Genomic DNA, 24,388 nt, shown 5'->3' with positions numbered 1-24,388 from the left:
ACAGAACCCTTGTTACTGCCCAGTGCCATGGAGTGGAAGCCAGCCTTCCTGGGTTCAGATCTTTACTCGCCGGGCGACTGTGACCAAATTTCTTAACCTCTCTCACTCCATTTGCTCACCTGTATAATGTTATAACAATACGTTTCTTACAGGGTTTTTGTGAAGTTTGAATGTGTTAAGACATATAAAGTGCTTAGAGACCAATACTTGGCATATAGCAGGTGGTCAGTGAATAGGAGGAGAAGGCAATGGCAGCCCACTCCAGTACTCTTGCCTGGGAAATCCCATGGATGGAGCAGCCTGGTAGGCTACAGTCCATGGGATTGCGAAGAGTCGGACATGAATAAGTGTCTTCACTTTCATTTTTCACTTTCATGCACTGGAGAAGGAAATGGCAACCCACTCCAGTGTTCTTGCTTGGAGAATCCCAGGGACAGGAGCCTGGTGGGCTGTTGTCTATGGGATTGCACAGAGTCGGACACAACTGATGTGACTTAGCAGCAGCAGCAGAGTGAATAGGAGCTGCTATTACTGAGATTTCTAAGGGAGGCCATAGAAGAAACCTTTATACCACAGTGAGATGTGGTAACCCACCCACTACCCCCAGCCCATCCCAGCCCCTTGCATTTGTCTGTAATACCCAGTTCCAACTTCCTTGAGAGGCTTTCTTGCGGAGAATCACCTCTCCGTTGAACTAGCGAGCTCACACCTTTCCCAGAGCAGCAAGATGTTCCAGAGGCCCAGGCCTAGTCCATCAGGGGATGGACTGGTACTCTCGCCTCCTCTGCAGGTCCGCCTGGACTTCTCGGTCAAGCCTGCAGCTCAGGAGCCAAACGCTTGTTGAGTCATTTAGAGATGAGCGGCTCGGAGGAAATTACTCAACTCAGCTAAGGCTCATTGTTTTTAATCGGTAAAATGGAAAAAAATATTAAGCCTCATTGTTTTTAATCTGTAATGGAAAAAAATATAGTACCTGCTTTGTGTAAATAGAGAGCTCAGAAGAGTGCCTGACACAGGTAATAATGCTTTTTGCAGTAATTATTATTTTCCTAGTCTCACGTCCAAATAGAAATTTGCACATTCGAGTACCTTTTTTCCCCCCTATTTTTGCATTCTCTGGCTCTCTCTTTTCCTAACAGAGCCGTGAGGGCTAGAAATAGAAATTAAACCTTTGTGTATCAAGAAAGGGTTTTGAAAGCAAGCACGTAAACTGTGCTTTAAAGAACAACCTGAAGGGACCCTGAGTGGTGTGGTCTGAACCCTTCCTTCTGTTCTCAGATCCCCACCATCTGTGCCATCAGCACAGTGGCTACTAGCCTCGAGTGACTGTTGAGAACTTGAAATGCGATTTGTCTGACCTGAAATGTGCTGTAAGTGTAGAAAAGAATATTATCAAATATCTCATTAATAAATTTTTATAATATGTGTTGAGATATCAGGCATGTATTTTGCATATATTGGTTAAATAAAATATATCATTAAGATTAATGTGACTAAGAAAATCTAAAATCACTGTGGCCGCATCGTATTTCTGGGGGATAGCATTGTGCTCGGTGTTTGCTTCTCATCCATTCCTTCCTCCCCTTTCTGTTTTTTGCACCTGCTTCTCTTTGCCTGGGCCCTCACCTGCCTCTGGTTGCCAGCGGTTCTCAGATGAACAGAAGAGATGTCCCTGCTCAGAAGGACACCCAGGACCAGTAGAAGACCTCAGCTTTGAACACTTTGCTTCTTTCATTTACATGAGAGTTAGCCCTGCATGTCTGTGTCCTGTCGATTGTAACCTTTCTGAGGGTTTGGTCCTGTCATGCTTAGCTCTGTGGCCCTGCTAGAGCATCTTAGGAGGAGAGGCGCTCTGTTTGATGGAGTTGCAGCCACACAGGGACACGTGTGATACCACCTCAGCTGTGTACCCTGGTGACCACAGCTGCTGTGTTGATGAGCTAGGTTTCGGGGAACCACTTTCTCCTCTGAATTCCCAGGAAAGTTTTCTCTGGCCATCCTTTCTTTCAGCACCGTCACGAAGCACCTGTTTTTCTGTGCCCAATCATGTTCTAAATGCCACTACACTGGTTTTAGTGTAGAACGATGTTATTTCAAACCTGCAAGTGAACACTAACACGGTTTCTTAAGCCCAGGCACTTAAAGTCGCAAAGAATCAGACATGACTGAAGCGACTTGGCACGCACGCACTATGTGAGGGAGTTGGGGGATGGGGGGTTGTTGTTTTGTGTTTTGTTGGGATATAGTTGCTTTACAATGTTGCGTTTCTGCTGTACAGTGAAGTGAATCAACTATATGTATACATATATCCCCTCTTTTTTTAATTTCCTTCCCATTTAGGTCACTACAGAGCATTGAGTAGAGTTCCCTGTGCTATACAGCGGGTTCTCATTATCTATTTTGTACATATTAGTGTGTGGGAGTTTAGGGTTTTCTTGATGACTGACATCAAACGGAAGTCTCTTCTGTTGAGCCTTTTTAACTGCACTAGGTATTTGCATTCTTCTTCCCTTCCTCAAGCTGATCTTCACCCTCCCTACCCTCCACACCTCTTTTTAAAGGGGCTCTGTGTGTTAAACTGGACACTTTGACTCCAAGGCCATTCCTGGAGCTTGTTTTGATTCGTTTGTTAAGGAATCTTAGAATTTGTTTTGTCTCTGATTTGTCTCTTCCTCTTAAAAGTCTGGTCCCCAGAACAGCAGAAGAAAATCACGTTATCTGAGGGCTGATTGGGGGGTTCTTATTAGTTTCTGCTCTTGGTTTAGGCCCAGGGGTGGGAGTACTAGCCAGATCATTCTGCCTCCCCTCCTTCTGCTCCCTCCCCATCTGCTCTGACGTCTCCTGCTTCATGACAGCTGTGCTCTGGGCACTCCACAGGCCCCCTGAAGAATTATCTCGCTGCTTCCTGTGCTCATGGGAGGCCAAAAAAAAGTGGCTGTAAGAGATAATAGGAAGCAGAGAAGGAAGCTAAAGAGAGCTAATTGGTTTTTTTTTTTTCTGTAAAATTCCCATCTTCTGGCTTTCTCCTTCTTCTTTTTAAAATTATGCAGCTTTGCCAAATCAGATGAGTTCATTGTCTTCTTGGGGCTAAGAACAGATCTTGAAACTCCCTCTGTGGATCTGGGGTTGTCAGAGAGAGCAAGCCTGATGCACAGATTAAGTCAGCCTCTTGCCCAGAACAGTGGCTCCCAGAAGCCACCGAGTGATTTATTTGCTGCTCCTCATGTTCTTCCTGGTCCTTTGACGCCCAGGCGGCGTCCGCTGAGGGTCCTCTCCCAATGCCTGCTCCCTGCCAAGGCGCTCCCACTCTGCTTTCTGATTGGGCAGGAGGGCCGTATTTTTTCCTTACATTCTTGGCATCTTGAAACAATCTTGCCTTTTGCTGATTTTTCCTTCTGAGACCTCCTTATTTCTTCCTTTGACTTGGGGCAGTCCCTTTGTGATGCTGTCTGCTGTTCCCTAGTTTGTTTCTTTTGTAAGATCCTCACAGAACATTTTAACCCAGTTTATTTCCCCATGCGAGAGTGGCTCTAACTGCTGACCTTCTCCAAAGGTTTTCTTCTCTGTTCATCTTACATCAAAGTCAGCTCCTCTTGTGATTTCACCCATTGAATATGGTATGAACACCTCCTATTGCAGCCAGGGCCCCTCTGCAAGATGGTTTCTTCACAATATTATTACTACTACTACTATTATCATTATTTTATTTATTTATATATTTATTTGGACAAATTTTCTTATGCAGTCAAGCTAACCTAAGCTACCTGATGTTCTTTGGGCTTAATCTACACTTCGATACTTTGGAGCATTCGATTCAAACCACCACCTCCTTTCCTGCTGAAATCAAGCCCCATTGAAAATACCTCTTCCTCCAGTAGCCATTCTTGGCCTTCCGCACACAAGGTTGATTTCTCCTGCTCTGAACTCCCCGTCTTGCAGCACTAATCCCATTCTTTGACACGTGTAGGGTAAAATCTGTGTGGAGTATCTCTGGGGAGAAGCACTGAGTGACTGAGAAAGAGGGCTTACTTTTCTGTGTTCACCCTCTTACTTTTTGAATTTTTTTCCAGGTATATGTTTCCTATGATTCGCCCCCACCCCCACCGTACCGAAGGTATTATTTACATAACAAAGACCCAGTCTGTAAAACTTGAGAAGAAGATATTGGAGAGTATGTTTAGAAAAGTGTCCTAAACATACTCTCCAAAATGTGTCACGACATGAAACTCAGAAGCCGTGAAGAAAGAAGCTTTTAAAATACACGTGTGGACTTATTTGTCATACCCCTGTTTGGCTACAAGTACCTGAAGTGCTTGGGCTTCCCTGATGACTCAGTGGTAAAGAATCCGCCTGCAATGCAGGAGACGCAGGTTTGATCCCTGGGTTAGGAAGATCCCCTGGAGGAGGGCCTGGCAACCACTCCAGTATTCTTACTGGGAAAATGCCATGGGCAGAGGAGCCAGGTGGGCTACAGTCCATGGGGTCGCCAGGAGTCAGATACAACTGAGCAGCTGAGCACACATGCACCTGAAGTGCTTATCTTTTTATCCTTTTGCAGAGCATAGCACCGTGATCCCTACCCAGTTATCAGTAAATGTCAGGTGAATAGAAATGAGCTGTAGGTAGCACCTTTGTAGACCTCACTGTTTGCACTGACATAATGAGTGCCGGGTGATGCCCAGGCCCTCTCAGGGACTCCATGAGGATGTGGGCTTCATGGGCAGAAGTGCCCAACAGAGCCGGCATGACTTGAGAAGCAGCAGCCCTTCCTCTGGGACTGTCCTTCCCCGCACACTGGACCCGTGTGAGTCCTGCCTGCTTTCGGGAGCTGCTGTCGGATGCTCAGCATTAATTACACTGAGGAAATGAATCAATTAGACACAATCTGGAGAGAGCCGGGCAATCTCTGGCAGGCTTGTTGCCCTGAACAAAAGAGGGAGCGTGTACAAGGTAAAGCAGTTTGCTGAGCTTCCTTTGGAAATCCAGATGGCCAGCTCTTTGAACGACTTGGCCAGAGTTTAGAGGGGCACCAGGAGAGGTGTGATGCCTGTGTCTCCCTCCTGTTCTAGACTTTGGGCAAGGTGGGTGGTGTGGGAAGAGTCTAGAGACGACGGTGTGTCCTTAGAGGGCGCGGAGTGGGCTTATTTGGGCTCATCACTTTGGCCACCTCGTGCGACAAGTTGACTCACTGGAAAAGACTCTGATGCTGGGAAAGGTTGGGGGCGGGAGGAGAAGGGGACGACAGAGAATGAGATGGCTGGATGGCATCACCGACTCTGTGGACATGAGTTTGAGTGAACTCCGGGAGTTGGTGATGGACAGGGAGGCCTGGCGTGCTGTGATTCATGGGGTCGTGGAGAGTCGGACACGACTGAGCGACTGAACTGAACTGAACTAGCTTCAGAGAGGACGTTCAGACTTCTCTGATACTTGTGGGCCTACATCATTATTTTAATAGGTTAAGTAATGAAGTCTTTTCTCTGAACCTCAGTGATAAGTAGCCTGAGGGCAAGAAACCATCATCTCTTTTTTTACTTCATATTCCCCCCTCTCCTGGTTGGCAGTCATCTTACATAAGAGCAGTTTGCAGGCTGAAGGGAAGTGGTATTTGGTGAGAGAGTGGTGGGCAGTCTCATGAAGAGGGAGTACCTTATCTCAGACAGTCAGAAACTCTGGGTCTATTAGAGGAAGTGAAAAACAGAAACCCAGCTGTTCTTATTTTCATATTGATGTCCTTGTCATATCTTGATGGGGACAGGGTATTTGCCAGCAAAATCTAAAGTCCTTTGGAGATGTTCATCTTTCCTGCATTTAGTAAAGCTTGGGCTAAGCTGAAGTATGTGGGTGCCTGGCCACCTGCCAGCATATCTTCTTCCAAACAATGATCCCTGAGTGTCCCTGTTGTCCCCTTCCTATTTTTGCGAGGCACACCCCGTGATCTATTGCCTGGGGACTTTGGTTCTGCAGTGTCCATCCAGGCGCTCCGCGTCCTCCCCAGGCCTTGGAATTGCAGGCCGCCTTCTCCCTGTGCCGCTCCAGGGAGCTTGTCACCGCAGCGTGTCTCCATCCAAGTTCCCCCCACACTTAGGTACCATTTGCCATCTCCCTTGTTTAGAGGGGAGGTAACCTTGACATACACACTCCTTAAAGCCCTGCTCACTCCTGGGGTGGAAGCAGTGTCTGCTGGCGGGAAGAGCACAGGTTTTGAATCAGGAGACCCAGCTCTGTTTCCCGGTCTGCCCTTGGCTCGCTCTGCCTTACACTTGGCTCAAAGTCATTTAACTTTCGTGGACCAGTGTCCTCCTCGTCAAAGAGGAGGCATGATAACTGCTTCACAGTTGTCAGAACAAATAAATAGGATAGATGAATGAAGGTGTTTTTAAAACTGAGCAGACCTACCTCAATGAAAAATACAGGCTTTACTGCAGGGTGGAGTCTAGTGATGCCAGTGACCGCAAGTCAGGGAATGCGTGGTGCCGGGCGCTTGGGAAGCCTTCCAGGAAACGCATCAGAAATCCCCTCTGGAGCCAAGAAGGCACATTTTATCACACAAAGGAGTCTTTTCTGATTCTGATCTGGAACAAGGCTAACGTTTCCCCCGTGCAGGTTACTGATGTTTTACCACCTGTCACTCGGTTTTGTTGTGTTCCAGTAGGTTTTATTAAAACCATATTACACACTAGGTCTCTGTGAATCTGGCTTGGTCAGAGTCTACTGTTGAGTGAAGGATGCGGTTCTCTGCAGGCAGTAGGGAGAGGGAGGGCAGGGGGACGAGGTGTTGGCAGCCCAGCTTCCCCTGTTGCCAGGGCGCCTCCTTCTGTCTTTGGCAACCTGAGCTTCCAGCGTTCAGCAGCAGCCTTTCTAAGGGGCTGGCGCTCTGCTCCTGAGGTGTTTCCTACCGAGGCCTTCAGCACTGCCCCTTTCCGTGTTGCCAGCGGCACTCCCACTGGAAAATCTCACCAGGGTACCTCCTTTCCATCTCTGCAGTGTGCTCCCTGCCGCCGGAGCCAGAGAATGGCGGCTACATCTGCCACCCCCGGCCCTGCAGAGACCCCCTGAGCTCCGGCAGCGTCGTCGAGTACCTGTGTGCCGAAGGCTACATGCTGAAGGGTGACTACAAATACCTGACGTGTAAGAATGGCCAGTGGAAACCAGCCATGGAGATCAGCTGCCGTCTCAACGAGGGTCAGTTTGGCAGGCGAGAGTGGGGTACTTGCTGCTGGCCTCCTGCTTCCCTTCCAGCTCCTGGGAAATGGCGCGCACTCACTCCAGAGGGCCCTGTGCTACGTGGGGCAGCGTGGCCCGTCTGCCACCCGGCAGCCTCCCTTCCTCTGGGGTTTCCTATCTTGGTTAGACATTTGGATTGCTGATGCGTGTCTCATGGCATTTCAGCCGAGCCACTGAGGCATCTGCTGTGCTCTGCAGAGTCCCTGTGATGCTCCAGCCCAGTGCTGGTGACCTCTGGCTGTGTTCTGCTAACACTTGGGCTCAATGGGGCCACCTTCTGTAGTGTCTCTGGTATATTATTTTTCCCTGAATGGAAGGGCACTGTTTTGTTATGGAGCCGCAGTCCAACTGGACAGAAGCGCGCTCCCCCTCGGCCTCCTCCTGTCGTACATGACATGAGGTCCAGCCTCCTGGGGAAGGTGTGTGTCATGCAGCCATCTTTGGGCTTTTCACTCCAGTTTCAGGACTGTGACACCCCGGAGAAGGGTGGGGACTGGCTTTAGATATACAGCTAAAGATGCAGGACCTTAGAACAGAGGGTTATTCCAGCCCTGTTTTTATAAAATTTCCTGCCACCTGGGTGGAACTTTAGATGGTGGAAAGATGTGTGCATTTGAATGGTTCATGTCTTTCAACCTGCTGTTGAGGACAGGATCAGCTTGGGTTTATAAAGGTAAGATCTCTAGGGGTAAGTGAATTTAGGTGTTTGATGGTCCTCAGCAGTTCAAGGTGAAGGGAATTTTAGTTTCAGGAAAAGAACAGGGAAATGTCCATTTTCCTTGACATAAAAGCCGTTTGGCTCTGCACCATTATTCCAAAAGTGACCCTGGCCATACCTAGCATCTCTCAGCGGGGCACCATGCAGGGGGCCTTTGTAGGTCAGCCATGGGGCTCACGTTCCATGTGTCTGGGTACAAAACAGCGCTGATGATGGCTTGTTTCCATAGACAAAGATGCCCACACGTCGCTCGGGGTCCCCACGCTGTCCGTCGTGGCCTCCACAGCCAGCTCCGTGGCGCTCATTCTCCTCCTCGTGGTGCTGTTCGTGCTGCTGCAGCCGAAGCTGAAGTCTTTCCATCACAGCCGGTGAGCCCAGGGGTGGCGGCCGCACGCGTCCCCGTTGGGGACTGGCCCTGGACTTGCAGAGGGGTGCTGGCCTCTGCTGGCCCGTGTGTGCCCAGCGAAAGCGGGGGGACCCTGCGTGTGTGAAACTTTCAGGTGTACCAGGCAGTGTGCTTCTGCTTCACGTCCATAATCGTTATCCTCACAGGATCATTGCAGATTAGGAAACTGAGGCTCAGAGAGGTGAAGTCAGAGAGGGTCATCCCTCTAGGTCAGGGAACCGCCCCCCCCCCCCCGCCCCTGCCTCTGGGCCACAGACCAGTAGCTCCTATCAGGTCAGTGGCAGCCTTAGATTAGAGATAAGGTGCACAGTAAAAGTAATGCACTTGAATCTTCCCCAAACCACCCCTTGACACACCCCTGTCTGTGTGAAAATTATCTTCCACGACATCAGTTTCTGGTGCCAAAAAGGTTGGGTACCACTGCTCTAGGTGACGACAGAGCTGAGATTTAAACCCCAGTCTGTCCCAGTGCCGTGTTATTTCTGCTGTGTCAGTGGTTCTCACATGTGGTCCAAGCAGCAGCAGCAGCACCTGGGAACCTGTTAGGAATGCAGGTTTACAGGCCCCATCCAGACTGACAGGATGAGAGGCTCTGCCTTTCCTCAGCACTCCAAGCAATTCTGAGGCAGGCTCACGTTTGCAGGCCGCTGCCCTGTCCCCCTGGTCCCCACGCCGGGACGCACAGAGAGGCTCCAGTGGGGCACTGAGAATAGGCGCCAGCACCTGGGCCTCCATCCCCGGATTTATTTGGTTTGGGGCAGGAGCCTGTGCATAAAAGTGACCCAGAAAAAAGGTATTTGCACGGCTGACTCTCCCAGACATAATGTTGAGTAAAATACAAAACCAGACACACCTATTCACACACAAACATGCACATTTATTATCTATCTCAATTCATAAAAGGTCACAAAATTTCAAAACTAAACGATGTTGAAGAATTCATGCTTAGGCATTAAAGTTACTAAAATAAAAGTCAAAGGAATGATTTTAATGTAAGTTAGGATAGTGGTTACTTTTGGTGGTGAGGTGATAGGAATGGTCATGGGTTGCTGGAGCTTGGGTGCTGACAGGTTTCTATTTCTTGACCCAGATAGAGGTTATGCACTAGCATTATTGTTGTTTAGTCGCTCAGTCATGACTGACTCTTTGTGACCCCCTGGACCACCAGGCTGCTCTGTCCATGGGATTTTCCAGGCAAGATTACTGGAGTGATTTACCATTTCCTTCTCCAGGGGATCTTCCTGACCTAGGGGCTGAATTCACTTCTCTGCATCTTCTACGTTGCAAGCAGATTCTTTACTGCTGAGCCACTAGGGAAGCCCATACACTAGTATTACCTTTGGAATAAATCAGCTATACATTTTTCTGTGTTTGTCTGACATTAGTGTTATAATCCACAGGTTTTTTTTTTAAGTTTATAAAATTAAAAAATAAAAGGCAAGTAAAGTGACTTGAGTCAAAAGAACAGAATTCTTCCTTCAGTTTTCAAGTCCAGTGTCCCATTTCAAGATCACTGTGTTTCATTTCCTTCTCCTCTTTTTAAAAGGAGCTTTAATAAAAAATAAAAGGAGATTTATGGAGATGTAATTTGCTTCCCTGGTGGCTCAGTGGTGAAGAATCCACCTGCCAATGCAGGAGACGCAGATTCAGTCCCTGGGTTGAGAAGATCCTGAAGGGGAAATGGCAACCCAGTCCAGTGTTCTTATCTGGGAAATCCCATGGGCAGAGGAGACTGGTGGGCTATAGTCCATGGGGTCTCAAAAGGGTCAGGGACGACTTAGCAACTAAACAACAACGAATTTACATGCCATACAGTATGCCCGCTAGCAGTGTACAGGCAGGGGTATGAAGAAGGTGCAGCCACCGTTCTTCCACTTTCCTGGCTTAGCTGTGCTGAGCCAGTGGCTTTATTTCTGGGTCTCGAGCTTCCTAGTTTTTGCACAGGACCAGAGGGCCAGGTGCCTGTATACCCAGAGGTTAGTAACATGGTCTCTGGAAGCAGGTGGAATGGATGCACATCCTAATTTCTTCCCTTACCAGCTGTGTGCCTGGGCAGGTTACTTGACTCCTCGGGGCCTCATCCGCATTCTTGGTGAAGCACTCAGGTGAGGGTGCAGTGGGATGAAGCGCGTAAAGCCCTTAGTGCCGTACCTGGCACACAGTGAGCCTTTAGAAATGGTTGGTGGTGTTGGTATTGTGATACCCGCTTGTGTGCGTATTCTGATTCTTCCTTTGTCCTTTCCTTCTCTGGATGCAGGCGTGACCAGGGGGTGTCCGGGGACCAGGTCTCCATCATGGTGGACGGAGTCCAGGTTGCGCTCCCGTCGTACGAAGAGGCTGTGTACGGCAGTTCCGGTCACTGCGTGCCGCCAGCGGACCCCAGAGTGCAGATTGTGCTGTCAGAAGGGTCTGGGCCCAGTGGGAGCAGTGGGCCGAGGGAGCCGCACCTGCAGGACCAGGGGGCCTGTTCTTCTGCAGGCAGCGAGGAAGAGGCCCCGGGCCAGTCTGGACTGTGTGAAGCCTGGGGCTCTCGGGGCTCAGAGACTGTGATGGTGCACCAGGCAACCACCTCTTCCTGGGTGGCCGGCTCAGGGAACAGCCGAGTGGCACACAAAGAAGCCCCAGATTCAGAGAACAGTGACATACAAAGCCTGACGTCAGAGGACTACACAGATGGTAGGTGGTCTGTGCCGATCACAAGTTATTATCTGCCCTGGGCCCTTGCTGGGAGTGAGGAAGGGCTGTGAGCCTTTCTAATCATTGGTGTGTTTGGGGGCAAAGAAAGAAAATACCTAGGGGATTATCTTACAAAATAGGATTTTACCCTAGGTGGGCCTTTGGGTTCTGTATTGGGAGACTTTTGGCTATTGTCTGTGAGTCTTAATAGGTTTGGAGTCTCTGAAACTATTCATGGCCTCAGGGAAGTGCTGAATCAAAGGGTAGACAGCCAATTGGAGGTGGAAGTGGGGCCTGTCCTCTTGTTATAATTTTTATGTTCCTGAAAGGACAGGAATGACAAGGAGGTGTGGGGTCTTAGGGAAACTGGAGCCTGTCTCTCTCCCAGAGCATTGTGCTGCTTCATTTTAAATAGGAGTATGTCAGCTCCTGTGCTATTTGTTTTTCTTGCACTACCTCAGGTCAGACCTCACCGTGATCCTGAGAGGCAGGTATTTTTACCAACCCCATTTTACAGATAGGGTAGCTGAGGCTCCAAGAGGGTAAGTCATTTGCCCATTGGTAAATGGCTGAGTTGGGATTTGAAGCCAGATGGATCTGCTCCCAAGCCTGTATCATAATTCATGGTGCCATACTGCTTTCCAGGTAACTCCAGGGCCTTTGTGGTAAAGCTGTCAGAGGATGAAATTGCTGCCTCCTGACACCTCTGCCTTTACCGGAGCCTGGAGCATCAAACACCGGGATTGACTCTTGTCATTTTAAAAACCATCTTTACATGAAATCCCACTGTGGTTCAGGATGCAGAATAAACCTAGATGTTTCCCTTTAGAAAGTGAGGACTTCTATGCTTACCAATCCCTCTGCCCCCCACCCCTACCCCTCTGCCAAAAGTGCTTTAGAGCTCTCTCCTTCCTGCGAGTCCTGGGCACAGTTAGTGTCTAAGGTTTAGAATATCTGAAAGCCAAGAAGTTGGAAATTTTTAAGTGCAGATCAGGTTTAGGGTTTCCTGAGTATCAGCAGTATGCTTCCTATTTTCTTGGTGGGATGTAGAGCTAGGAAGGGGCCATTAAATACTTGGGCCAGATTTAAAGTTGGAACCAGTGACCCCCGGGGCACCGGCTGTACATGCTGTGTGTCTCGTTGTGTTGGCATAGGCCTCAGCCTTGTCCTTCCTAAGGAGCCCTGGGGTGCCAGCTCTCCTCCCTTTTCCTCCTTGTCCCCTGGCTTTGTTTCACGTGTTGAACAAGCATTATTCAGACAGAGCCCATCTTGTGCCTGGTGCTGGATTAGGTTTCAGGTGCAATGGAAAGAACCACGAAACATGCTATGTGCATGCATGGACTGTCAGTCAGTTGGGAAGATGGAGCATATACCTGAGAAAAAAATGGAACCAAAAATGGTAGGGTCCGTGTCAGAATGTTGTTGTTGCTGTCGTGTCTGACTCTGCCACCCCATGGACTACAGCACACCAGGGTCCTCTGTCTTCCATATCTCCCAGAGTTTTCTCAAATTCATGTCAGTTGAATAGGTATAATAGGTATGTCAGAATGAGGGGTGCGCAAAACCAGACACTTAGGTTATTGAGTTGGTTGCAGGCTAAGCCCGAGTTATCCAGGGCAGACAGTTCTGAAGGAAGCCAGGCCCTTCAGATATCAGTCTAACCCAGGTGACGTGTGAGATGACTTGAGACCCAGAGAAGGGGAGTGATTTACTCAGAATCACACAGCTGGAGGATGGCTTTAAGAAGGAGTTGAGACTTACCAGGGCTCAGTAGCCTCATAGGATGAGAATAAGGGTAGAAGGAGAAGCAACTAAACCATCAGCATCAAAGCAGAGAAGAGGGTGTAGGGTGGCAGGACCAGAAAGGGTTTGAATACTGGCCTGACTGTTCAGGTTTTCTCACACAGAGAGATGAGCAAGGAAGGCCTGGAGAAGGGCTGAGGGGTTTAGACTACCTGGAAGTGTGTGAGAGGTCCCCGCAGCGGGGTGAGCTGCGCTATCACCCACACAGGGTAACCACTCTGCTTTCCGTCTTCCTCCGCCCGCAGATATCCCACTGTTGAAAGAAGCATGAGGGCTGCCATGGGCTTCTCTCCTCTGTGCCCTCCCTTCTCTCCCAGTGGGTTTGAGCACCATGTCCTCCAGCCACCCTGCCCGGAGACCCGAGCTGCCTACCTGTGTGTCTGTGTATCTCTGCACCTCTGAGGGCCCGCAGGCCCACTTCGCTGGAAAGTCCAGGAAGAGTCTCGCCATCTGCCTGCTAGACGGCTGGAGGAGCTGGCTCCCTGCCTGGCCCAGCCTTCCCACCTGTGTCTGGGACATTATCTGAACATGCTGGGTTGAATCCTTCCCTCCCCGGAACCCTCCGGGTCCCCTCCAGCCAGCTCTTGGGTGGCAGCCCCCCCCAGCTCATGTGGGCCCGAGCGCGCCATGTTTACTTGTGCCTTCCTCCCATCCCATCCGGTTTCCCTGTCACACAGGCTAGTTGCTGTCCTACAAGCCTTCATGGCTGCACTGCTGCCCCCCTAGGAGGGCCAGGCCTTGGCCTGGCCCATTCGCTTTGGAGGCTGGCACCACTGCCCTTAGCAGAAGCAGATCCAAAAGTGGCTTCAACTGGGGCCAGAGTGTAGGGCCCTGGGCCTGCCATTGACTGACAGTGGTGGCGTGCTGCCTCGACTGAGGACGGAGGCTGTGTAAAGTCTTCCCGCAGCCATCCTTGTGCCCAGCTGTCTAGCTCAGAGGTGGCGGCTCCTGGCCCTGGTGAGTTTCTGAGAAGCGTCCAGAAGATCCCAAGGGAGGGGAGGAAGGTGGCTGTTAATCATTTGTCTTCCTAATATGCAAGTCCTCACTTCCTACTTCCAGCATCTGGCCTTCCTGGCCTTGGTTTTTTTTTTCCTCTTTCCCTGGAGCCTAAGGGGAAGGTGCCTGCTGCCTCCTGGGTGTGATGCCACGTGGCCCTGGCTTCCTTGCCGGCCAAGGCAGGTGGCATCCCCCTGGGACGTGAGAGTTCTGAGATGCCGTGGGATGCTCCACTGGTCACTGGCAGTTGGGGGCCAGTGGCCTTGTCCTGGGTTCGTGGTGACGGAAGGGGGCCTGAGGGGCACCGACCGAGCCCCCAGACAGCTGCAGGCAGCTCCGGCCCGGTCCTGAGGGTCCTCATCACCGCAGTCACGTGCCTTAGTAACTGTGCCCGGGAAGCGTGCTGCCGCTTGCTCGCTGCTGCTTCTCCTCCTCCTCCCGCCCTCCCCTGCCACCTTCCACTCGTCACAGCTGACCCGGAGACATCAGCACACACCCCCACCCACCGCGTGCGCTTGCTGGTTTGGGAGCAGCCTAGTTCCAGGGCCCTGGTGATGCCGTGGGATGTGGAAGGAATGGCCGGGGCCCTTGCTGGGGCCGCTCCCTCTGGCCGGGTGGCAGGGCCCAGCCGGGCTGCTACCTCTTCACAAGATGTGGCATTAAGGAGTGCTTGTTATTGTTTTTATTCCTGAAGCACTACCCCTCTGCTCCTCCCCCGAGCCTGAAAATACTAGAGCCCAGTGTGTTTTCAGTTCCTGACCTAACAGGGTAGCTCCGGTGGCCTTGGAGAGGAGGGGCACGAAGGGCCTTCTCTCAGCCTCCCGCCCCCTCGCTCAACACTCGCACTTTATTCTTGCTCATCCCAGCCTCTCGCACCCCTGTAGTCTTCCTTCCTCTCAGGTAAGGGCAGTGCCTGCCAAGCGTCTCGCGCTCTCTCTCCTCCCCACCCGGCGCCCGCAGCCCTGGCCCGAGAGGAGGAAGTGCCCGAGGGAAAGTGCAAAACAGAGCAGGCCTGCCCTTGGCCTCCAAAGAGGCTGTGTCCAGAGACATACCTGCCAGCCGTGGCTGGCCTGGGGCCCATCTGGAGGGCAGAGTCCCCACGACCCCAGTCACTTCAGCCCGCACAGGGTTCTGCTCCACCCGCAGTGCCCTTGTCTTCCTCCAGAAGGGACCAAGGCCCAGTGGGGGGGCTGGGGGGCCTCCAGAGTCTCACTGCTGAGCCCGCAGCTTTCATTTCCCCATCTTCCAGCACCTGAACTCGAGTCTAGAATATTTTTTTAAACAGAGCTCTTACCCTTTTTTATATAAGTACTCTGGGGGTTTTCCCCAAGAGATTGCACTTTTTGTTTGCGGTTTATCCAGCCACAGAGATGATCCGCCTGCCGCTTGAAAAAAATGAAAAAGCCTGCCTTCTGAACCCTTCCTTCCACCTTGCCCGCCCACCCTGGGGGGATCACAAGTCCAGACTTGCCACCTGGGAGGGAGGAGAGAAAAGTTGGAAGGCTCCCCTCCCCTGCTCCCCTGTCCCTGGCTTTGATGAGGCCTGCCTCCTGGAGTCCCCTGGCTTGTGGGTGCCTGGCCAGCCTCACCTCCCTGCTTACCCCCCCGTGACGGCTTCCCGCAGTTAGTTCTCGTCCCCCACATCAGCCATGAACTGCTGTTTCTAGAGCTTCTGGCCCTTGTTTCTTGTGAAGGAATGGGCCTACACAGCAGCCTTGGGGTAGAGCCTGGCTGAGAGACAAGGTGGTGTTGGGGGCCACCAGAGGGGCCTGGAGCAGTGGGGAAAGCTGCCTGGGTCTGGCTTCCCCAAGCTCAACTCTAGGGGAACCCAGCAGAGGACTTGTAGTGGAGGAACGGTCGGCACCAAAGGACTTTTTAGAAGCGGTTTTTTCTTTTTTTGCGTACACAGGCTGACTCAGTGCAGGTTTTATATCTTGGCAACTTGCAGTCACATTCCAGTGACTTTCAAGGGCCAGTATATGGTGAAAAATCACTTAAAATTTCTAACATTTTCAATGCCTTAGTTCAGCAGGTAGGCTCTATCTTTTGCCGTTTTTGAATTTTGTGTGCTGTGTTCCCATTTCACTGGGTGTGAACTGTGAAATGGGCCAAGTCCTGGCCACTCTGTGAGTTCTTTTGGTTTTATAAGGCATTTCAACGTACATCCTCCCAACACTCCATTTGCAAACAGAACTTAACTCATGTCTCATCCCCATTCTTCCTGCCCGCTGCCTCCTCCCCTCCCCCAGCCGTGAAGCTTCATGGAGAAGCTGATGGCCAGACAAAGGGATACTTTTCCTGCTAAGTCACTGGTGGCACAGGATCCCTAGCACTTGACCTTTCCCCTCCCCACCCCCATGGAGCTCAAACCACTCACTTCCCACATAACAATGTCACTTCCATTCCCAGGGAGCATCCCTACATAGAGAATGAAAATGCTGCAGACATTTCTAGATCCTTGCCTGAGGACAGAGTCCAGGAGCTTCCCTGAAGCCTGCCGGGGCTCCTGGCCTTCAGCACAGGGCCTGTTGTTACTGGAGTCCAGTGAGGGGCTCGGAGAGGATTTTGTGTGGCAGGTTCGCAGACCACGTGGTAGAGTAGCCAGTTCCCTGGAGAGAGAAAGGCAGGCTCAGCTTTCCTGGAAAGCAACTCTCTCTTAACTGCCAGTTGAAAATCTAGTAGAATTTTGAACGAGAACCCCAAGGTTGAGCCCTGTGCTAGGAGCTGGGGGGATGCACCTGGGCAAAGCACTTGGATCGCCAGGCAGAGAGAAGAGAGGGCTGAGGGTGGCCTTGCAGCTCGTCACACCATTATGGAATCTCAGCAATGGTTTCACATGACACACGCATCATTGACTGTGCAGGATGTCACTCAATCAGTTTGGGTTTGCTTTATTTTATTTTATATATATATTTTTTGGTATCCTGTACATTGCAGTGGGTGTTAAGATAGTATTTTAATATTTGTACAAAGTTTAATTTAATTTTAATTGTTCTCTGTATATAACTGCATTTCTAAATAATAATAATTAAAAAAAAGTTCTTTTGAAGGCAGTTGTGAGAGATGTGATCCTCCCAGAAAGTTTTTGCAGAAATCCTCCCAGGGGCAGGATCTCATGAAGGGGATGAAAATACCAGCTCTGAGGGGGAGAGGTACCTGATAAGAGGAGATGGAACAGGGAGGTGGTCTATGGACCAAGGAGGAGAGACCACAAACACAAGTGAAAACACGTCAGTCTTCCTGTTAGAGCTCTCAGCATACCAACCACTGTGCTCAAGCTGGGCTTCAGCAGTGAGCAAGATGGTGAGTTGGGGGCCTGCATGGAATTCCTAACATGTCAGGAAGGAAGACAGTGGCTTCCAGTGATGGCTGTGGTGACAGAAGTTACGTTGAGGGGACAGTCAGAAACACCGTATGGATGAAATGCCATGTAACTGAGAACAGAGAAGCCAGAACAGTGAGACTGAGGGGCAGGACCCAGCGTCTGCATGGGCAACAGAAAAGCACTTGCCGTTTGAGAAGCCAAAAGAGTCTAGGGCCGCTGCAGGGGGCTGAGGGCAGAGGGCTCAGGGACCGCTGAGGGAGGCAGACAGAGGCTAATGGTAGGAAACCCTGGCCAGCCATGCTGGGATGTTTCACTTCTTCCTAAGGGCAACAGGAAATGCCCTCATGGTTTTAATTAATAGAATGACTTAGTTCCACTTTGTTTTTGGAAGCTCTCTCTGTCACTTAAGAAGAATGAATTTACAGGGATACATAAGAAAGAGACGTGCATAAGAGAGGCCATGTAAGGAGTTGTTGGTCCTGTGGGGAAAAAGGTAGTTTGAGCAGCTAGGTGAACAGCAGCACCGTTCTCTGAGGGGGAGAGGAAGTGCTGGAGCCCTCGAGCTGAAAGAGCAGAAGGCCTAGAGGTGAAAAGGGGTCATTGCCAGGTGGGAGAAGCCAGCAGTACTCAACAGGTAGTAAGGGTGTGAGTGGAAAGATGTACCGAGTAGTTCGGGATAAAAATTCAGGCCACCCTGAGGTTTGTCGCCCTGGGAAACGGTCAGGATGTGTTTACACACAGTGTCATGTGGAAAAACATTCTGGGGTGTCTGTGCCCAACACCCCGTCTCAGGCTCAGAATACACGTCTTCAGTAGGGTCTGCCCAAGCAACACTGCCCTAAGTGCAAGGGGATGGAGAGACAAGTGTCCAGCTTCGAAGAGTGACGGTGATAGTGTAGGTGAAGTGAAAGGCGCTCAGTTGCGTCCAACTCTTGCCACCCCCATGGACTGTAGCCCGCTAGGCTCCTCTGTCCATGGAATTCCCCAGGCAAGAAGACTGGAATGGTTTGCCATTCCCTTCTCCAGGGGACCTTCCCAACCCAGAGATGGAACTCAGGTCTCCTGCATTGCAGGAAGATTCTTTACCATTTGAGCCACCAGGGAAGCCTGATGGTGGTAATGGCTGGTCCTTAAAAAGCACTTACTCTGCACCAGACAGGGTTCTAAGTGTTCCATGTTTATCAACTCAGTGAACCCACGCAGCAGCTCTACATGGCAGGTATCAATAGCTTCCCTGCCCAGAGCCCTGAATCACATAGAATGGAAGTGGCCTAAAGAGGTGAACTGACTTGCCTAAGATAGAGCCAGAATTGAACTCGAATCCAGATAGCCCTGAAGGAGTGATGCCCTCCCCGGCCCACTTCTCATCCCACCAGATTCTGCCTGCCTCTCAAGGCCCTCATCCCCTTCCTGCTGCCTTTCAGAGTCTCTGTTCTCCAGCAGTGAGCTTCAGATAGAGGAAGAACTCTTAATTTCAGAGGAGGGAAATGGCATACTGTCATGAGGATAATACAGTACCCTCATCTCAGAGGATTGGGATGTGCCCTTCATGGTGTCGAGGGAGGAGGCATTTAAGCTATGCAGAATGTGATGAGAAATAAATTCACCAAGCAGCAAGAGTTGTTCCTCCACAAGAAAAAAACCCAGAAAGACAAGACTGCTTGTTTCAGTGAGAGGTAAGTCGTCTCTCTCTTTGGAATATAGGGGAGAAGCATATCCCATCAGGTAAGGAATGCTGGGGAAGGGAGTTTTGTCAAAACGGGATCAGCCACAGGTTGGCAGCCCTTCTCTTGATGACAGATGAGAGGAACAAAAGAAACAGCCCACAAAACCTGCAGAACTGCTGGGGGAAGGGCTGTCTTTGAAGTCATTGGCCCAGATTGGAAAGGGGATGGAAGGGGAGAAAAGAAATTTCCTGCCCTGCTACTGAACCCCGATTTGGAAAGCTGAGACTCCTAGACAAGGACAAAAGTAAAAATCTTCAGGGCAGGTCTTTCTCAGACTACTTAAAATATCTTTAAATATGCCAAAGTAACACAATCATTTCAGAAAATTTAGAAGGAAAATTAAAATCACCCATAATTCCACCTTCTACTGACAATGTTCTAATCATAAGATTTCATTGACACCATTTTTAACGGTTGTATAGACTCTATCATATTGGTAATCTGGACTTTTAGGTTGTCAAAAATTTTTTTAAACTCTTATAACCAGTGGTTTGATAGTATTTTAAATTACTTCTCTGAGATAAACTGCTGGAAATAGAATTGCAAGATCAGAAGAAGCACATTTTAGAGGATTTTGATACAGCTCAAATTGCCCACCAAGAAAGTTACTCCAAATTACAATCTCCTTGGCAGTGTTCATTTTCCCAGCAATCTCACCAGCCAGCATGGGTTACTTTGTTTTTGTTTTTTAATTTATTGGCTGCACTGGATCTTCATTGCTGCACAGGGACTTTCTCTAGTTGCCGCTAGCAGGGGCTACTCTCTAGTTGCAGGGTGCAGGCTTCTTATTGCAGTGGCTTCTCTTGTTTATGTTGCGGAGCATGGGCTCTAGGGCTCGTGGGCTCAGTAGTTGTGGCACAGGGGGTTAGTTGCCCCTAGGCATGTTGGCTCTCCCCAGACGAGGGATCAGACTCATGTCCCTTGTATTGGCAGGTGGATTCTTAACCACTGGACCACCAGGGAAATCCAGCATGAGGTATTATCTTTTTTAAAAAAAATAAGCCAGTTGAAAGAAAATGGCATTTTGATCCACAATTGTTTCATTATTCCTGAAGTTGAATTTTAAAATAAATTGAAAACTGTCCAAGTTTGATGTCCAAGACATCCAGGTTTGGGAGAGAGAAGTTCCTGAGACAAGAAATGAATCTGTACCTGGGTAGACACGACAGAGTCCCATGACGACAGGCCCGGGTTGTTGCTCTAAGCTCTGTGGAGGTAGGGGAGCATCACAGGGCTTGGGGACTGTCCCGTCCCACGCCCAGAGGTGAACAGCTGTTTGGCATTTCAGATTTCCCATGATGCCCCAGGGCCACCAGAAAAGGAAGTTTCATAACATAGGAATGTCCTGAACAGCCCATCTGGGGCAACTTGAACTGTTCCCCAGCCTGAGGTGGCTGACGACTCTCAACTTGGCAGAAAACTGCGGAGGCTTTGCAAGTGTGGACTTCCCCACTGTGGAGCTCCCTGGGGAAGTGGGTTGTCCAGCCTCCAGCAAAAGGCAGCATGCTTGTGGGTTCAGCCTGCTGACGTGGGCTGAGCATCAGAGGTGATCTCGGGTGTGTGAAGGAAGGACTTCGGCTCCACACAGACACACCAAGGATGGGGGCTGCTGCTGTGACTTCTGGGGTGGTCTCAAAGCCCTCGAACATCGAGCTCTGAAGACTCTTACAGAACTTGGTGCTGTAGCCTTTTTATGGGATGGCCATTCCCACTCCTGTTCTAGTCATTCATTCATTTGCCAATTTACTCAACAGTTTTTGGGTTTTTTTTTTTTTTTAAGCTTCCCTGGTAGCTCAGATGGTAAAGCATTTGCCTGCAATGTGGATGACCCAGGTTTGATCCCTGGGTTGGGAAGATCCCTGGAGAAGGAAATGGCAACCCACTCCAGTATTCTTGACTGGAAAATCCCATGGGCAGAGGAGCCTGGTAGGCTGCAGTTCATGGGGTCACAAAGAGTTGTACACGACTGAGCAACTTCACTTTCACTTTCTTTGTTTTTGTTTTAGAGTTAGCTCTACGCAAAATTTGGTACTAGGTCCCAGGAGTACAGCGGTGAATAAAAGTCAGTCTGTGTCCTCAAGGAGTGTGCAGACTAATAAGGGAGAAAGAGATTAAACAGCTGCCTAAAATTTAAGGCAGAACTTAAAGGAAGTTATTGGAGCACCCGCAAAGTGCCTGGGGAGTGAAGAGTTCATTTCTTGGGGGATGAGCAAAGATTCCTCAGGGAAGGTGCCATTTGCTTTACGTCATAAAGGATGAATTTTATTTTAATACTCTAGGTAGAAGAGTAAGTCAACAAGGAGCTATAGGGTGGGAAGTGTGAAGAAGCGGTTCCTTCAGACTGTGTGTATGTGTGTGTGCTCAGTCATTCTGTCTTGTCCTCTTTGCGACCCTATGGACTGCATCCCCCCAGGCTCCTCTGTCCAATGGAATTTTCCAGTTCAGAATACTGGGATGACTTGCCATTTCCTACTCCAGGGATCAAATCCGAGTTTCTTATATCTCGTGCATTGGCAGGCAGATTCCTTACCACTGAGCCACGTGGAAAGCCCATTCTTCAGGCTGCAGAGACCCATAGGAGGAAAGTATCAGCTCATAAGATGAGGAATCATCTGAAATTGCCACTTCTGCAGGTTAATTAAAAGAGGTCGGTATGAGCAATTTCAACCTAAAACTTAAGATCTGCCAAAATTAGAAATGCCTTTCTCCTCTGGGTTGATTAAACTTTAATTATTTTAATCACAAGAAATCCGGGATACCCATAGACAAGTGTCTGAGACTTCCTGTCCGAGTCTGTTCCCTATAAAAATAGAGCACTGAGCGTAGCTGACTTGGTGCCAACCTGCCAGCTCCTGCTCCTGCCTGCAGGGGGTGTCTTCAGAGATAGCACGAACGGGTCCAAGTCTCCAGTACAGGGCCAATTCACTAGCTCTTTGGGGACAGAAGGGACACCCAGTGTTTGCAACCAAGTCTCTGCCAGCAGCAGCCAGGCAGCCATTTCAATGTTAGGTGTTTTTGCCCTTTCCGTCATTTCCTTAAAGCGGAATTAAGGGACAGTAGTTACATCCAACTACAATACTCTTCCCTTGCCACGTTTCTTTTTTTCATGAGAAGCATTGAAGAATAGGCTGTCTTATTCTCTGGTGGCTCAGAGGGTAAAGTGTCTGCCTGCAATACAGGAGACCTGGGTTCGATCCCTGGGTCAGGAAGATCCCCTGGAGAAGGAAATGGCAACCCACTCCAGTACTCTTGCCTGGAAAATCCCATGGACAGAGAAGCCTGGTAGGCTACAGTCAACGGGGTCACAAAGAGTCGGACACGACTGAGAGACTTCACATAATGAGTGATACATGTTAAAACATCAGAACTAATATTTTTTTCACCTATCAGTTTGGCAAAAGGAAAAGCTTAAAAATATCTAGTGGGAGTGTAAATTGGTACATTCTCTATGGAGAGTAATTTGGTGATAACCATCAAATTACAATGCAGTTCCTCTTCCCTTCATTTACTGAACAATTCAATTCTAATACCATTAAGTGGGGGCAGAATTACACGATCAGAAAAGGAAATAGAACGAACAATTGGAATGGTAAGATTTCATGGTTTCAATCTATATAAATATAGAAATATAAATAAACTAATGCATGTATACAGGCACACACATATACACGAGCTAGATATTCCCAAGCTCTTTCCAGAGGGCTTGGGATCAGTGACACTTCAACAGCAGCGAGCACACCTAAAGTTGGATATTGGCTTTTTTTTTTTTTAATTGTATAAAGTATTTATTTGATTTAAAAAAATTCTGCTTTTAAAACACATAGGTACTTCATTGTTACCCCCACTTCGAAGACTCACATGAAAATAAAACACTTAATACAGAAAAAGAGGGAAAGGTCAAATTGAAAGGAAGAAAGCCAAATGAAGAAAAGAAAAACCAGTTCACAATATTTACTTCTGGACTCTCTGGTTTTTGAACGGGTTTGTGTGGCCTCTTCTGTCTGTTTATCCGAGCATTCCATGTCTTCAACACTAGATTCTACGCTTTGCTCAGCTTCTTTCTTTCTCTTCTTTGCCACTGGTTTTGCTTTCAAACTTCCATTCTCCACAACAGTGAGGTCCAGCTTGCCATCATCCTTACTTCCTATAGCTTTCAGTCCTTGCAAAAGAATATCTTGTAACTTTTGATAAAGAGGTTTTTCAACATAATCCAGTAATTTCACTGTTTCCGTGTACTTACCAATTTCATCTGGCTTGTATTTCTCAGGAAAACATTTGTCCATCAAACTTGCAATATTTTCTCTGTATCTAATTTGGAATTTCTAACGTAGTTAGGATCTTCCAATTATCCTCACACGGCAGATGGCCACTAAGCCACTGGATCATGCAATAACCACGGATTTCCAAGTCACCGCGTTTTGATGGCGCCACACCGTTGTGCGTATCGATGATGGTGAATTCAATTGTGCCATCGTGACATCTTTTGGGGTCGTCTTTGTATTCTTTATGAGTCCCTTCTGGGCAGTATCGATAAGCAAGGCCATAGTCTACCAAGTACACCTGGTCAGGATTCTTGTAGCTGAGAAGAAGATTTGAGGCCTTGATATCTCCGTGTACATACTCATGCTCATGAATATATTCCAGAATATCCAGAATTCTTAAACTTAGCTGCAAGACAGTTTTCCGAGAAAATCTTTTGGCATTTGCTTCATATGTTTTCTGAAAGTCACTCCCAAAGCGATCTATTATCATAAATCTGTAACTTTTTCCATTTTTGTCATGTTGACCAGACCCCCAATACTTAAGGACACCCAGGTACTTCAGTTTATGGGTACGAATCCATTTCTGAATTTGTTCTGGTTTGGCAGCTCGCTGGTAGAACTTTAATTCAGTAAAAAGAGGTCCATTATCACTGGGTTCCACTTTTACAACACAGGGTGCATCGCTGCCCATGGATTTTGAAGAATTCATATCAGCAAGATATATACAACCAAAGCCACCTTGGCCAACGGGAGACCCCAGTTTCCATTCCTTTTTGGTCATATCAGTGATTATCTCCCCAGCTGCAAAATGTTCTGAAGACGTCTCTTTGCAGGGCCCTGTCTTCCAGCCTGAGCTGCTTTTACACGAGGCATTTTCACCCAAGCCGCCGACTGCCGCCTCCTGCTCAGTACGAACTTCCCGCCGCTTTCGCCGACTCGCAACTCCGTGTCGGCGCCGGCCCCATCACCTGGATCTTGGCTTTTAAAGACTGTTTTCCACTAAAAGGAACCCGGACTCCTTGGAGAAATGGCTGATTCCAGAGCCCCAGCAGGAAGATTACGAGATGAACTTGCAATATTTTGTTGTATCAGAAAGTAAAAAAAAGTGCTAAAAAAATGATGGGTACATGTCCAAAGTACTCCCACTTGCACTGGCATCTGCGGGATGCCCACAGATTTACTGACCAAATCAGGAACGACATGAGCATCAAAATAATGATAATAGATTTTAATCCATTGCATAAAATA

The 24,388-nt window shown here is 49.0% G+C and overlaps 1 protein-coding gene and 1 pseudogene across 5 annotated transcripts in view; one reads left to right on the top strand and one right to left on the bottom strand.

Annotated features, from left to right (window-relative positions):
• Window positions 1–16,879, top strand: part of SUSD6 (sushi domain containing 6) — a 98,016-nt gene extending 81,137 nt beyond the window's left edge. For all 5 annotated transcript variants that reach the window (XM_055437123.2, XM_055437124.2, XM_088839503.1 and 2 more), the window contains exons 3-6: window positions 6,988–7,185; window positions 8,175–8,313; window positions 10,609–11,027; window positions 13,076–16,879. In XM_055437123.2, coding sequence (XP_055293098.1) covers window positions 6,988–7,185; window positions 8,175–8,313; window positions 10,609–11,027; window positions 13,076–13,101 — 782 coding nt within the window. In that variant the 3' untranslated portion in view covers window positions 13,102–16,879. The remainder of the gene's footprint in view (window positions 1–6,987; window positions 7,186–8,174; window positions 8,314–10,608; window positions 11,028–13,075) is intronic.
• A 778-nt stretch (window positions 16,880–17,657) lies between these two features.
• LOC129563302 (serine/threonine-protein kinase VRK1 pseudogene) lies at window positions 17,658–24,013 on the bottom strand (annotated as a pseudogene).
• Window positions 24,014–24,388: the final 375 nt, after the last annotated feature.

The sequence above is a fragment of the Moschus berezovskii genome, chromosome 9 (genome assembly GCF_049115385.1).
Source record: "Moschus berezovskii isolate FMDL1 chromosome 9, NW_MosBer_1.0, whole genome shotgun sequence".
Lineage (NCBI taxonomy): Eukaryota > Metazoa > Chordata > Mammalia > Artiodactyla > Moschidae > Moschus > Moschus berezovskii.
This window is presented reverse-complemented; position numbering and strand designations above follow the sequence as displayed.